The 16,122-nt window shown below is 45.8% G+C and overlaps 1 protein-coding gene across 1 annotated transcript; it reads left to right on the forward strand.

Moving 5' to 3' along the window:
• Window positions 1-10,199: 10,199 nt before the first annotated feature.
• On the forward strand, window positions 10,200-14,420 carry LOC119178233 (isocitrate dehydrogenase [NADP] cytoplasmic-like). The gene is made up of 2 exons (XM_037429426.2): window positions 10,200-10,789; window positions 13,578-14,420. The coding sequence occupies exons 1-2, from the start codon at window positions 10,292-10,294 to the stop codon at window positions 14,328-14,330; spliced, it is 1,251 nt and encodes a 416-aa protein (XP_037285323.1). The 5' UTR covers window positions 10,200-10,291; the 3' UTR covers window positions 14,331-14,420.
• The last annotated feature ends 1,702 nt before the right edge of the window (window positions 14,421-16,122 follow it).

The following is a 16,122-nucleotide window of genomic DNA, read 5'->3' on the forward strand; positions in this document are numbered from 1 at the left end:
TAATAACAGGTTTTGTGTGATTCTCAATGCGCCAGTAAACAGAAAATAGACAGATCCAACGTATACCTTGGGAATCGACGTTATGCGAAGCATGTGGATGAAAAGAGGTTAGCTGAACGCACTACATGCACTACCAGCATGAACTGTGGTAGGCTGAAGTGGATGAATAGAAGTAGGTTTATTTATACGTCCTATACAGAGTGTTGCCGCCTGCCTAGCTAATCCCACGTCGGTACTCTGAGGTCAAGCCTCCTAGACTTGTCATGGGCGTACTGGATAGCCAGGACCTCGGTGATATGGTCGTGAGACTTTATCCTCTCTGTAAACTCTTTTCGGGAGATGCCAGGGTCAAGTGACCCACACTCCCAGAGCATAAGCTCAAGCGTGCGTACTTCTTTCTTGCATGCCTTGCAAACAGCATCCATATCGTTTATATCGTACTATCCTTTTGCCTGTGCTGGTGAGTAATAAGATTGTGTCTGTAACTGTGTAAGTGCGACCGCTTGTGCTCTGTATAGACTACTGTGAGGGGATGCAAACTCTCCTCTCCCCAGGCAGTTTGGTTCGTTATATTTCGCGGACGTATCCTGGTGTAGATTTTCGAATTTAGCAAAGTCAAAGCCATATGCAAAAACGGCCGGGTCCGTAAGCTCGCGGGCAATGCTGTTGGTCGATTCATTTAGATTTATGGGAATGTAAGCGAGTGATCCAAGGTGAATGTGCTAGAAACCCCTCAAGAGGATCGTGGAATCCCTCAAGGGTCGGTGGAATCCTTCAAGGCTCGGTGATTTTTCCCGTTCTCTTCAACCTGTGCAAAATCGACCTGTCCAGAAAAGTTAGCCACGTAAGCAACTGATTCATCACACCGTCTGTGGTAATGACCATACTAATGGTGTACTGGTGGTAGTGAAGGACAAGTACAGGATGCACTCACAAAAGCGGTGCGGACAGTGGAGGAATACTTCAGGCCCACTGGTATCAGGTGCTCCCCACACCGATTGGAGTTGTTGCTTTACAGTAAAGAGAAAGGGGGGGGGGGCTTAAGGGCTGGAAGCCACTATCCGAAAGGTAGATACACATATTGACCAAAAGCGGGGTTAACATACCTAGAGTTGACTCGATGAGGGTGTTTGGCTTTTTTATGGATGCAAATAGCACGAATCACAGAGTACTCAACACAAACATCTTCAAGCCAGAGAACGCATACCGGATGACCAGGTGACTTGCAGGGAGACAAAAATGCGCTACAGAAAACAATCTTATCAGGTTGATCAACTCCTTCGTGTTATGTCGTATTTCATGTGCGGCTTCTATGTATAACTGGACACAGACCCAATTAAAGAAGCTCGACGCGGCGATCAAGAAAGTCACCTAGAGTGCACTAGATCTCCCGCTTCGCACCAGAACTCAAAAATTGACCAAGTTAGGGGTACAAAACATGACTATGGAAATGGCAGAGGCTCAAGAAAGGTCACAAATAGCAAGACTCTCTACAACTTGCACTGGGAGATTGATCCTCGATCGAATCCTACCATCGACGAGAAAATATACACCAAGTAGGCTGAAACGTTTTATTAGCACGAGATGGTGGCTAAGTTTGCACACATCGGGGATACGCGTACTTCTGTGACGTATCTGTGACGTCCATGTGTCGATGGGTCATGAATATGCGTCCAGTGGGCTGTAGACACCTCCTTAACTTGTGCCAAATCAATGTAAAATATCAGCACTATCAGCAGTAGTACAGTTTGTTCCTATATCCATCCGTTGATGTGGCGATGAGGGGCCTATATGTACAGCGAAGTATGCGTATAGTTTAATTGCTTGAAAACTTTCATGTCTGTTACGATGAAGCGTTCAATGACACCTCCGTTCCTCGTCATAGGCACGAGATCTTGGGAGGCTCTGTCTACATAGCAAACGTATTTCATGTATTGTGTGAATCACGTCTGATTGTGTTATGAAACATCCACATAAATGCCGCTAGCAATGATGCGAAGCGGTAAGCTGATATGTAGCACTTGTGCTATAGCGAGGATGGCGCTCCTGGATACTGCCAGACAAATAAGCTTCAGTGGATGGCGCTTCATTACAATTGCCTTTATAACGACGTGACGGCTGCTTGATACAAATACGTAAGTACTGCTTATAAGATTCGATAGCCAGCACTGGAACCACAATAGACGTTTCAGGATCATTATGGTCTACATAACAAACTATTTTCTAGAGCGTGGCTTTGTGGTAAAGATTTGATTGCATCGCAGAATGTGGGGTTCGATTTCTTCTGGGAACGTCATATTTATTCTATGCGTTCTTTGGGTCAGTGATGCCGATGCCAGCTTTTAGGGGTGAAGCTTCCTAGGGCCCACTTAGTTGGCGCACATCACGTCCCACAAAACAGAAGCCAGAAGCTTAACACCTGCACAAAAAAATAAAAACATACGTAAACTGCCGACTTGGTGTGTAATCAAATATACGACAGCCCAATACATAACCACCCGCGCATGCATGGATGTCTGTCTGTCCGTCCATGCATCTGTGTTCCCTTCCATTCGTCCATCATCCTGTTCGTCGACTTATCTGCCTGTGCGTGCATCCTACCATCCGTGCACCCGTCCACCTGTGAGTCCATTCGTACATACGTCCACATGCCCGTCTATTCATCATCGCGTCCGTTTGTTCACCAGTCCATTCTTTATATTAGTCGGTAACTTCAACGTAGACATTAAGGGCCTTAGGTCCTATAGCTTCGCGCACTCGTCGCCATTCGCTTCGTGGATATGCCCTGATTTTCGTTAACGATTTCGAAATAAATTACCAATGTCAGTTCGCGCACTGTTCCTTAGTTGATTTGAATCTTCAATCACTTTCAGCGCATTGTGCTCAACTACAGTTGATTTTAACTCGACGTGAGGGGTGTATCTACAAAAGTACATATGTAATATTTATAAAATTGAACAGCCATCACTTCACGCGCCATTGACGCTTTACGAAGAGTATGGTCTATAATTGAAAAGCAGTTGCGAGACCTGGCATGGCTCTGTGGTAAATTGCTTAGTTGCCACTCGGAATGCTGGGATTCGATTCTTGCTGGGACATCACATTTTTTTCTTTACTTTCGTCAAGTCAACGCAGCCAATGTCAGCTTTCCCATAACGCTCACGCGTTAAATTTACCCATGTGTGTCCTCGCCGTTCCTAGATTGCTTGCTTGCCCCTTTTATTCTAGCCCAACCCACCATGGTGGGTCGGCCATGAAACGAATGGTGCCTTGCTATTTAGCAGAATATTTGGATACATAATTTCAAAATTTTATGCAATAGATAGATTTGAAATCATTTGTTAGTTTATTTTACCCCGAAAAAGACTATTGTTTTTAATTAATATGCTTGATTTTGATAATCTTTGAATTCATTAATTTTTTAAAATAATTTCAAGAAAATAGCTAGATATGAACTGTCAATCACCTGTGGCACATACCCGCATACCGGTGGTATATACACTCGCCCGCACGTATGTGCCACTGGTATGTGCCCGCGGGAATGTGTGGAGACACGCTAAGAAATGCTTTGCATTTATAATGATCTAAGAATGATGTTTTTTTTGTTGGCTGCTTAATTGTATGGTTGATGGATTGGCCTTGTTGAAGTGGCTTATTCTAGCACGAGAAATTTCATGGCTTGGATTCGTGCAGCAGTAAAAGGCATTTGTGTCATAGTTACCCCACCGGAAGTTAAAGAAAAAATGGCAGCATATCCGCGGAGTTAATGATGGAGAGTGGGGCGAAGCATCCGTCCGTCCATTCGTTCTTGCTTCCGTCCCTCCATGCGTCCGTCTGTGTGAACGTCCATGCGTCCATCCGCCCGTCCGTGCGTGCGTTTGTTCGTGCGTCCTTCCCTGCGTTCGTCCATGCATCCGCACCTGCATCCGTTCATGCGTCCATCCACGCATCTGTCTGTGTGTCTGTTCGTCCATCTAGTCAACACTCCAAGTACCACGATCTCACATATTTTCATCATATACTCCGCATATAGAAGCACCGCCATCCAACGGGCATTCCAAGGACTAAATGAGAGGTGGCACACGCACACTTCCTTACGGCTTGCGCTTGGCGTCTACTTCCCACCTTTAACCACCTCGAGTTCATTGTATATACTAGTTCACTGTATTCATGGCACTGCGGCCCAACGCTCGCTAAACCTTTCTTAAACTAAGGAGGTTACGCCCAGCGAGTATAACGTAGCAACCCTTTCTTGTCAGATAGTGCTCAATGTACATTAAGGGATGGGGGACTACCCGGTCTCTTGTGGTAGCGTGGTGTAACCGGGTGGAGAAAACAAACGCTGACAAGAAGAGGATACGAAAAACTAACAGGTTTATGGCACTATTTACACATATTTACAGAAAAGAAAGGTTAGGGGTTTTACAGCCCACGAGCGCGGTGGCTGAACCGTTACATGGTTCAGAGCGACGTCCAGCACTCTGCGGAGTCGTTTTAAGCCCTGTCGGGCTCCTCCTCTCCGAGTGGAACACCAATCACACACACACAACAGGTGAGGGGGATGAGCATGCACGGTCCACGTGAACGTCCAATATTGAGTCGTGATCACTGCACTGCAAGGTGGCGCCAGTGGGGCTCTTCCTCGTCGTGTGTGTGCCGCTAGTCGAGAGGTCCCACGATCCTGACAGCTTACATCAAAGGGTCCGCGGATTTGTTCGCTTAATTAGCGGGGCGATTCGCGGTGGCCGCCACGGTCTCTTCCAAGGAAGATGCTGTCTTTGTTGTGCTCTCTGGAACGGTTTTCGATGTCGTGGTGACACGACGTCTAATCCTCCGGACAATGCCTGGGGGCATAAGCAGCCGGCTGGTCGGCTACTTGGTTGAGGATCAAACGAGCGCCGCTCCCCCGTCAGCTCTGACGCCGGTCACAACAGCTTCCCCGTCTCCCGATGAGTCGCCGAGGTCATCAGGCACCACTGCTGCTCGAAGGGACGACGAAAGGGTCCACATTTGAAAGTCAGGAACTCGCCTTTGCTTGCCACATTGTCTGGGTAATTGCCGAAATCTTCGACAGCATCTGGCAGATTGGCCGCCGATGGAGCTGAGAGCCTCCCCAGTAGACCGGCTTACGGACAATGGTGTCTGCCCAGACGAATTACCGGGCCAAACGTAACAGTACATGGCAATGGCTGTAAATGGGAAACGAGAGACAGGAGAATTCGGCTTTTAGTTAACGCGCACGCTGGAAATTTTTTATTGTTCAACAACGCACAGGCGAAATCTCCCACCAGCATCACCTTGCCGGGGAAATCGTAAAACATGTTACGCACTACTACGAGGGACGAAGGGGTGTCAATTTAAGGAGCTTCGCTCCTAAATGCTCCGAAGTATACTACGAGGTCCACGAGACGGCTTTCAGCTCTCCCATAGTACCAAGTACTCTAAATTGTTACCCACGTTTTCTAAATACATAGTATGTTACCATCTGTGTGAACTAGAAAGCTAGAGCCGGCTGGTCATGCATCAAATTATACGATTAGTGACCAGTCTTGTTGCAAGATATAAGCCGGGGTCAGAGAAACACGTACTTATTACCTTGCCGTTTCATAGAAATTCAGCGGAATGTTCCCTGTTTATTGGTGGGCTGGTTCTTTTGTTTTTGAGTTGTTTCGCCTCAACATCGTCATTCTCCCTTTGCATCAAGGCAACACTCATGTACCACTAGGTGGGACCCACTGTTACTTGTAAATAAGAGTGATGCTGTTCTCAAGCTGTGAACTCTGGATGTACACTCTAGGAAGATAAGGAGCGCAGCCAGATTTTTTTTTTCGAGGACGAGGGGAGTTGAAGCATACTTCATGTGTTCACTGTAAGTTTTTATGTGGTCGTGTATACATACGCAAGAAAAGTTTTCAAAAATCATGGCATATCCAGGGAGTGAAAGATTATTAGTGGGGCGAAGCGTTCGTCAGCCCTTCAGTGCTTCCATCCGTTCATTTGTTCTTGCTTCCGTCCGTCCATGCGTTCATCCGAGCGTCCATTAATGTGTCCGTATATCTGTGGTGCGTCCGTCCGTCCGTGCGTCCATTCGTACGTTCGTTCTTTCGTCTGTATGTTCGTTCGTCTGTCTGTCTGTCCGTCCATCCGTCCCTCTGTTTGTGTGGTCGTCCCCCTGCCTGTTCATCCGACCGTCCATCCGCGCGTCCGCCCCTGTGTCTCTCTGTCCTTGCGTCCGTCAGTCCATCAGTCCGTCCATCTCTCTGTATGTCCGTCCGTCCGTTCGTCCGTCCGTCTATCTAGTGAACGCTCCCAGTACAGCCATCGTACATACTTTCATCGTGTATTTATCTTATAAAAGTGCCGCCATCCAGCGGACATTATAAGGAACACTCTTTCGGGTATGTGCAACCGATGGTTACGCACTACAACATAGGACGCGCCAGCCATGCCGTAAGGAGCTTCGCCCCAAAACTTCAGGGAGGGATGAATCCCCAAACCCCTTCCCTTCTGGGTACGCCCATGCTCAAGATGGTAACACTCTTATTTCTCACTATGGTAAACCGAGCACGCCCAATAAGATCGTCAATAAAATCTTTCTACAGGTTTCAATGAGACTGGTGCTGATCGATTAGTTTTAATACTCAAATTGCACGTAATCCTTTATATGCGATATACTGAGTAATTAAACTTTGAGATTGGTATTGCATGCATGTTATACCCCGATATTTTAGTGAATATGCCCGCGCAATAATGTCCTGCCCGTACACCAGTATGATTCAAAAAGTAAGAAGTGTAAGAGCAAGAGCTTTTTTGTCAGCACTGAGAGCCGTGTAGTTCACGAAGACATCTTTCAGCCTTAATAAAATAGGACTGTACCAATTCATGGGTTTAATGTATTTTGTTTGACGTTGAAACAAATGCGATGTTATATAAATATATACACTTTCATATCGTTTTTTTATTTATTTATTTGTTGAAATATACAATACAAATGATCATCAGACTGCTTGGACCCGTAGCCAATGGCTAGTCCTGGGTCCAAAAAGAAAATGTATGCAGTGATGCAGGCTTACTGTTACATAAAAAAGAAACTAACAAAAAACACAGGGTGTTTTACAGTACAACTACAAGCATTTTTGACCATGTGATCTTCGTGCCAAACGACAATAAAATCTATAATCACCAGAGTGTCAAAATGTGCATCAATGCAAGCAAATCACTAAGAAGTACGTAATAACACAAACAAGACAACTCAGAGACATATTAAGTAGCCAACAATACCAGTATCCGTATTCCCAAATGCAAAACAAATACAACATTCGTTGCTAGGCGAACACAAAATTCACAATCCAGAACAGCCGCACACATTTTGAAAATTGCATACACCAAATAACTATCCAGCTCGTATGATGTTTCTGTGACAGCAACGCGACATGCCAGGAAACAAAAAATCGCAAAGTTAGCTCGCATCATTCAAGCTTAGATAAAAATTTCTCATAGAAGTGTTAAAATTTTTGGCTTTCTTTATTTCGGGCGGCAAGTTGTTCCATATTTTTGCTCCTATAAACGGCAACTCGCTCTCCATACGCGTTGTTTGTGGGGGGCAGATTGAAGTTACCAGACACAGCATTTCTAGTGGGTCGAGAAGTAGTGTAGAACAAGGATGCATCGAAAGGGTTGTTGTGCCGTATGATAATATTTACGCAGCTGGCTGTCTTTGCTTTACGCAATGCATCAAAAGGTGAAATTTGCATGTCGTTAAACAGTGGTTTACTCGGATGACCATGCTTAGAGTATGTTATTGCTTTTAGAAATCGTTTCTGTAATATTCGAATAGGTTCTAGGTAAGTCTTATAAGTCCATCCCCAAGATTCAATGCAGTATGTAATGTGACAGTGGATGAATGCGAAGTATAATGTTCGTAAAATGTCTCTATCGAAGTAGTTACGGGCCTGCAGTAAAGCATAACATCCGGACGCCGACCTAGTACAAACATCCATTATGTGGTTTTGCCAGTTTAAGTGGTTATCGAGGTAAACGCCAAGGTACTTGTAAGAAGTTGCATGGAGAAGAGAATGGTTGTCGATAGTTATATTGATGGAGTTAACTATTACGGTCTTGTTACGAGAATGAAAAAAATGTATATTTAGTTTTCTTGGTATTAGTTTTTAGTTTGTTGGTACAAAACCATTTGGAAATTCATAACTCCGAGTTTGATTTAGATTCTAGGTTCTAGGTTTTAAATTCCAGGTTTTAGATTTTAGGTTCTCGAAATGTAGTACTTATTAAAATATTCAGTAAACGAATTGAGAGAATTGCTATTGAGGAATTCGCCTAGAATTTGTACTTTTAAAATGGTGAAGCTTTGTGCGAGTAACTGAGCTTATGTTCGATTAAAAAACTTTGAATCCGCGCAGATATTATCATTATACTGTTCATATTTTAATGTTATTGATTAACATGGTGTGCTCTACGCTGTCGTACACTTTAACCTTATCAGTTGTCACTATGGTAGCATGCTCTTCCTCTTTTCGAGAAGGTTTGATTCTGGTTGTCATATCAACTAGCGCCCACCAAGAGAAGCCCCTTGGTCTTGATCCGATTGGAGAATCATTGAGCGTTTCGTTTTCATCTGTTCATGTTTCGTTAAAACGGGAGTATTTGCGGCGATGTTACGCATGAACTTTTTTTGTAGACTTGCACATCAGATTACTTTGTATTACAACAAAGTAAAGTGAAAGACACACTTGACAAAGCTTCCCTATAGTTGGCCCGAAGTATTTTTCTCTTGTCGGATACAGCGGGCACTCACACAGAGAATACGTACATTTCTGCTTTAATCACTGCCATTGAAAACAATGAATATTACCAAATCCAAATTTGTAGTATCATCATGTCATACTCTCTTCCCTCACACGTCAGTATGACGTAACATCAAGATTACAATGCCGAGATTCACAGCAAAACTTACCTTTACATGGCTGGTCCGAAGCACTGTATATCGTTGAATGTCTCGATGGTATTCATCTCCAGTCTAAATGTGGTTCTGGCTGCCGGTTATCTATCTCTACTAAGAAAAATACTTGTCGGTGTTAAATTCATTGGCTTAATCTTGCCTTAACTTCTCCGTATATGCCTTGAATTGAGTTTCAAAATTAGGTCATTAGTCGCACAGATGTCTGCTCAACGACACGTAATTTCATTTGCGACACGAGAACTTTGCTTGACGATTGCACAATACCATGCACGTCTTGGGAATTGAGTAGTGCGTTTCATGAATTTATTTTTACAGTGAAGGTGTATATGACTATGGTTCAGTTTGTTTAGCCTATGTGTGTCAAGAAACACGTATGTGCTACACAAATGGTGCAAGCGTCACCGCGCCCCGCCGCGGTGGTCTAGTGGCTAAGGTACTCGGCTGCTGACCCGCAAGTCGCGGGTTCAAATCCCGGCTGCGGCGGCTGCATTTCCGATGGAGGCGGAAATGTTGTAGGCCCGTGTACTCAGATTTGGGTGCACGTTAAAGATCCCCAGGTGGTCGAAATTTCCGGAGCCCTCCACTACGGCGTCTCTCATAATCATATGGTGGTTTTGGGACGTTAAACCCCACAAATCAATCAATCAATCAATGCAAGCGTCACCGCTCATCACTGGTCGTGAATAGATTAGACCCTGGCTAAGAATGTGTCAATGTTGTACTTTAACTGATCAGCGTGTACCAAAGTGACCGCAAGGCCGTTGTCACCACCACAATGATTAAAGCATAATGACCCACATCAAGACAGTGATTAGTAATCAAGACGATGAAAATGTGGGCGTAAACATTCCGTTGCGATGCGCCCTGGTTAGGACGTTGCAGGAATTCGTACCTTTGTCCGAGTACAAAAGACTATGGAAGCTTTAGAACGGTTCTCTGGCTGTAACTATTCACAGAAGGATTTTCACGATTTCCTCAGGTACTTATCCTCAGGTCATCACACATGATTAACAGATTGCGCGGCTTTCGAAAGTTTTGTTGAACTTTATTTATTTATGACACATTATTTCCAAATTTTCAAATACACTTTTTTCCATCGTGGCTAATGTTTTGTTCATAGCCCATGCCACTGCATGTGCATCATCATCATCGTCGTCTTCGTCGTCGTCATTTTGCGGAGTAGGCACGGTCTGCTCGTGGAATCAGTGCTGCGTGCCACGAGGAGAAGGTGCTCGTTTTTTTCCCGTCCGCTTATCTCTTCTTCAGCGACGATTGATCTCGCCCCGCTGTTCAGACTCACGGTTCCTAGCACACATGGAGAAGCTCAAGTGTGGGCCCATCGTCGAGATGCGTGGTGACGACATGGCGCGCGTGGTCTGGGACTTGGTACGCGAAAGGCTCATCCAGCCGTACGTGGACGCCGACCTGCAGGTGTTCGACTTGTCTATCGAGCACCGCAACCAGACCAACGACATGATCACGCTGGAAGCGGCCGAGGCACTCAAGACGCACAACGTGGGCGTCAAGTGCGCCACCATAACGGCCGAGAAGGACGTGCTCGAGAAGTACCACCTGAAGCGCATGTGGATGTCGCCCAACGCCGCCATTCGCAACGCCCTCGGCGGTGCCGTCTTCCGGGAGCCCATCGTCTGTCGCAACATCCCGCCGCTGGTGAAGCAGTGGCGCAAGCCGATCATCATCGCGCGTCACGCGTTCGGCGACCAGTACAACGGGAAGGACTTCGTCGTCCCGGGTCCCGGCACGCTCCAGATCAAGTACTCGCCTACCATCGGAGCTCCTTACGATGTGGACGTAAGTACCAGCGCATGTAATACGCCGTGTACGTATGGACAAGTGCGTAGGTATGCGATTTGCTACAGTGCAAAAAGGCAAGAGATGCCAGCTTGAGAGCACTTCTTCTGAGTGAGTCACTTGTCTTCTTGAAGACACGACACGTATAGCAGGAAGGTGTAAAATAATTTGCTTAAACTGAATATCTCGCATGCCACACAGGTGACACAACGCTGCGCATGCGAACAGTGTGAGAGTCCCTCTCACCAACGTTGTCGTATTTTTCACCTGCTAAACTAAACAGAAAGAGAGAGAGAAATGACGTCATTGATTCGATCTTAAGACAAGGCGAGAAATTCTAATCGCGGTAGTCTTCAACCACTTCAGCCCACGTGCAGAGTAGCCTCCTGAGTGCGGGCTTGTAGCTGTGCATAGCGGCCTCCCACAGTCATTGCTACTAAATGGTGAACGAAGGCTCAGGGGAGGAGAGCGATTCTGACACTGCCACATAATGTGGTTAAGGACCACTTTCCTGACAGAACAAAACTTGCAATCCGAATTGGGGTGAATTTCGTGGTCAATATTGTGGCGCAAGGCAGGGAAGAGAAAAGTTCCGGTTTTAGTACAAGTCATTGAACTTCACGCCCGCTTGAGGACTGACGTAGTAAAGGTGGTAGAGTTTCGCGATCGAGGCGTTAGTGCCGGCAAAATTCGTGGTATTCAACGAACCTGTCTTTCGTTGTAAATGCAGAAAACATACTTTTCCGGGAGGCGCTAGCAATGTGTACAAACCTATCTTGTGTTCGCTCGCTATTCCCAGTGTTATAAATAAGTTATCGTAATGTGTAAAACATCGCAAAACACATACATGGATAAAAATAACAAAACTAACAACACAGCGTTGCTTTGTCGCTTTTTACTTTGAACGTTGCCTGTTTATTGCGACTTCATACCCTTCAATGAACACAAAGTACCTTGCCTGAGTTTCCGTTTGGACTGAACTGCTGACCCAAAGGACAGGGGACCAAAAGTCGGCCACGACGGCTGAATTTTCGGTGGTTGCGAAAATGCTTGAAGCCCGTGTACTTGGATTCAGCTGCACGTAAAAAAAAGCCAGCCCGGCGCGGAAGGCGCAGTACAGTGACAGCGAAAGCTAGAAGAGCGGCCTTTCAGAGCCTTTTCTAAACACTTATTGGGTAACTGCTGCAAGCACAGTTGCTTGATGCCCACTACGGTATTAATAATAAAAGATTTAGGATAGTGGGCCGGCATGAGATAAGCTACTTTTCGTCTTTCTGTTGAAAAGCGTGGTATCCGCTAAACTATATTCGAGGATTTTTGCGCCAATTGTTCATGCAGTGACGACGACAATGAGGAAATCATGCCTGAAGTGGGTATGTGCCACAGTCAATGGTTGAACAAAAACAAGCTTTTCTAATGGGTTGGAGCATTGAACGACCCACTCGTTACGCTGCTTGCTTTGTGTGACGGATGCTCTTTTTGATGTTTTAAAACGCTTTCTAAGTCGTATTAGCGCGATTGCCTTCCCGACATCAAGCCTGCCTATGGCAAATTCGCCAATGGTTCCCAAGCATCGGCATGGCTCAGTGGTAGAATACTGGGTAGGCACCCAGCGGAGACAGGTTCAAGCCCCACTGTGCCCATAGTACTGTTTTTTTTTTCTAATTTCGCGCGATGTCGTTACGGACATTGGCGGCTTGACAACTACGGCGCGATGCGAGACACGAGTTGTGATCTCATAACAGCTTTCGTTGTAAAAAAAATCATGCGATCGAAATTTAAGGAACTCTCCGATACGGTGTCCCGCGTTATTTTATCGTGGTTTTGAGGCGTGAAACGCAAACGAATATTAGAATTATTAGTCTCATGTTATTAATATAATTTCGTCCGATAAAATAATGGTACAAATAGCTGAACTTCGGCTTTTCAGAGCTTTGTTATGTGCTACCTATAGATACCTATATAGACGTTAAAATATCTAGCAAACGCTGCCACTTGGTCTTTCTCATTAACCTCTCAGTGGCTGAATTGACGAGTATTGAATTTCGCTGACGCACCAAAGCAAAATATACTTTGCTTCAACTGCAAGAACACTGCAACAATGTCATAAATGACTATTATTGGTACGTAAGGCAGAAGTATGTCTTTTCTCAGTTCATAATTCAAACGAGCTTGCTTGTAAACTTTTTCAATTATAATGAGGATTGATATGTGGGGTTTAACGTCCCAAAACCACCATATGATTATGAGAGTCGCCTTAGTGGAGGGCTCCGGAAATTTTTACCACCTGGGGTTCTTTAACGTGCACCCAAATCTGAGCACACGGGCCTACAACATTTCCGCCTCTATCGGAAATGCAGCCGCCGCAGCCGGGATTCTATCCCGCGACCGGCGGGTCAATAGCCGAGTACCTTAGCCACTAAACCACCGCGGCGGGGCTTTTTAAATTATAATACTATTGCAGGTGCTTATACCGGCACACCAAGGGCTCAATGAAGCAAAAAAAAAATAGCGTAAAATGACTAGGCCGGACTTGTTTGCTTCAGCGATCATCCCATGTTTTCTTCGTCCTTATTCATTCGTCCTGCTTTTTCCTCTTAACATTGAACCTACTCGCCCAAACGAAGGTACCACAAGCTCGCCGCACCATGACAGAAGTTCGACTGTTCAAGCGACAATAAACTGTCGAGATAGATATGCAGGATGTTAGTCTAGCTTACTTCCCTTCGCATTTATTTCTGTCAAATTAATTTTAAGGTAAACCCACACCTTCCTTTTGTCCGAACAGATTTACGAGTTCGAGGACACGCTTGGAGTGGCCGCCGCCATGTGCAACACGGATCGTTCCATCACCGAGTTCGCGTACTGCTGCTTCCAGTTCGCCCTGCAGCGCGGCTACCCGCTGTACCTGAGCACCAAGGAGACCATCATGAAGAAGTACGACGGTCGATTCAAGGGAATATTCGAGCTGCTCTACCAGAAGAAGTATAAGAGCCGCTTCATGGAGAAGGGCATCTTCTTCCAGCACCGGCTCATGGACGACATGGTGGCACGCTCGTTGCGCATGGAGGGCGGCTTCGTGTGGGCCTGCAAGAACTACGACGGCGACATCCAGTCGGACTTCATCGCGCAGGGCTTTGGTTCGCTGGGACTCATGACGAGCGTGCTCATTTGTCCCGACAACAAGACGACAATGACCGAGGCGGCGCACGGCACGGTCACCAAGCACTACCGGCGCCACACTGCAGGACTCGAGACGTCCACCAACTCGCTGTCCTCGGTGTACACCTGGACCAAAGGACTCGCGCACAGGGGAAAGCTGGACGACAATGCCAAGCTCATCGCGTTTGCCAGGTGTCTCGAGCGTGTCTGCCTCGAGACCGTCGAGTCGGGCTTCATGACCAAGGACTTGGCGTCGTGCGTCAAGGGATTCGGCAAAGTGGATCGGAGGGACTACCTCAGCACAGTCGAATTCGTGGACAAACTGGCAGAGAAACTGGACATTAGGTTCAAAGAGATCTTCACGGAAGAGGCCAGGTAGGCCGTGTTTCACTGGGAGAGCCGTTACGGCAAGGCAATAAAATAAACGATGACGAGAAGGCTGTTTTAGTTTTCTTGTTTCAAGTGAAATAAAAATTGGGAGCAGCTGCATGTTGCGCACCAGGTACTTGTTTCTGAATAAATCTTCAGACCAGCGCTACTCTACTGCTGGCTTAGAATGCGTAACACGGCGCATAAAACAGAAAGAAACGCTAATCAGAAAAAGTGTGCTTCAGCTTCGACTTCAAGGACAAATGAAGAGGGCGTAATCGGGCCTCATGGACATCACCTTCAGAAATGCTAGCGTGTTTAATTTCTCGGTGCAGGCCTAAACCGTGCCGTAGAGAAACGAACTGCGGTGCGCGTAACATTGACATTTGGAAAGCATTCTTGAACGCTTATTGTAACCACAGATCTTAAGTACCCACTGCGCCTTAATTATTCCTTTTTGCGAATTAACGAAGGTCCCACAACGCGTTTGCAGGGCAACACGTAAGCCTAAACTGATGTTCACTTTGTTGATATATAGTTTTGCTGCTGATATTAATGGTTAAATATGTCTCAGCTCTCTTTAATGGGTAGGCCTTTAAAATACTTACACGTTGCTCGATTCACATCTTTTGACACCTGGCACGATTCTAGCTTCGGCACCAGAGTTGTCACTGGTGGCTACTTTTCGCCAAATTGGCGAATTTGAGAGGCCCATGGCGACCTAAAATTTTGAATGGTGACGTGGCGAATTTTTGGCTATTTTCGACATAGGTCTCCACTCAGTTATGCATTCTATATTCATTGTATTCGAAACGAATGGGGAACAACATCTTTTTTCGTAGTTCTGGATGCTCCATTAGAAGGCGCACTTTACGCACAAGTTAGTACATCTGTCCTGTTTCTCAATCCACCTATATTTTGAGGCAGTGGCGTATGGTGCGTCCGCCAGCAATATCTCTGCAAAAGTTATGCAAACGGAGGGCTTCGCGTGTCGCGAAGTGGTGGTATAAGTGTTGTAGGAGTTCTAAGCTTTTTTTTAGAGTTTTGATTCTGAAGTGGGTAGCTGAAGGTTAGGCAGGCCGCGTGTTGTGGTCACAGCTCTAACTGTCCTCAATAGCTCCTCGACTTCTCCAACGCGGTAGTACTCCCTGGTTTGCTATGTGGAGTTTCACTTTGTTAACATACTTTTTGGGCCGGCCAAGTTGTCGGCTTCTCTTGGCAGCCTTCAGAAACTGCATTAAGGTGAATGTGTAACGTAAGCATGACTGCAGAGAAAGCGGTATGCGGGCATCACTACAGTTACGCAGTCTTTTCTAGCTTTTTTGCGTTTATTTGTCATTAATTTTTACAGAAAAAGATTTTATGAGATCAAAACTCACGTCACGCGCAGCGTCGTAGTTGTCCGTTGCCACCGCTGCCACCGGTGTCGGTAACCACTAATTAACTAGGACATTAGCTAGGTAATTAGCTAGGACATATAGTGCTCGACGAGCGCCTTTGTGTAAAAGTTTTCATGAGAAGCTTCAACATAAGCTTAATTTGTTAGAGGTCAGTTTTGTTAGAGACACATTTTACCTCATAATTAGCCTATGTCTACGTTGAAGTCTATCGAAAAGTCTTTTTTTTTGTCTCAGACGTGTTTTCTTTATATGGTTCTGTGATGTTACCACAACGAATGACAAGGCTATGTTCTAAGGAGCTTCGACCCAAAAAGTGAATTGCGCAAAAAAGCACATGCGGCTGAAACGGTTCTTCAAGATCGTACATGAAGCGCCAAGCGCACGGGGCGAGCTGCATGCGCA

The sequence above is a fragment of the Rhipicephalus microplus genome, chromosome 1, assembly GCF_043290135.1.
Source record: "Rhipicephalus microplus isolate Deutch F79 chromosome 1, USDA_Rmic, whole genome shotgun sequence".
Lineage (NCBI taxonomy): Eukaryota > Metazoa > Arthropoda > Arachnida > Ixodida > Ixodidae > Rhipicephalus > Rhipicephalus microplus.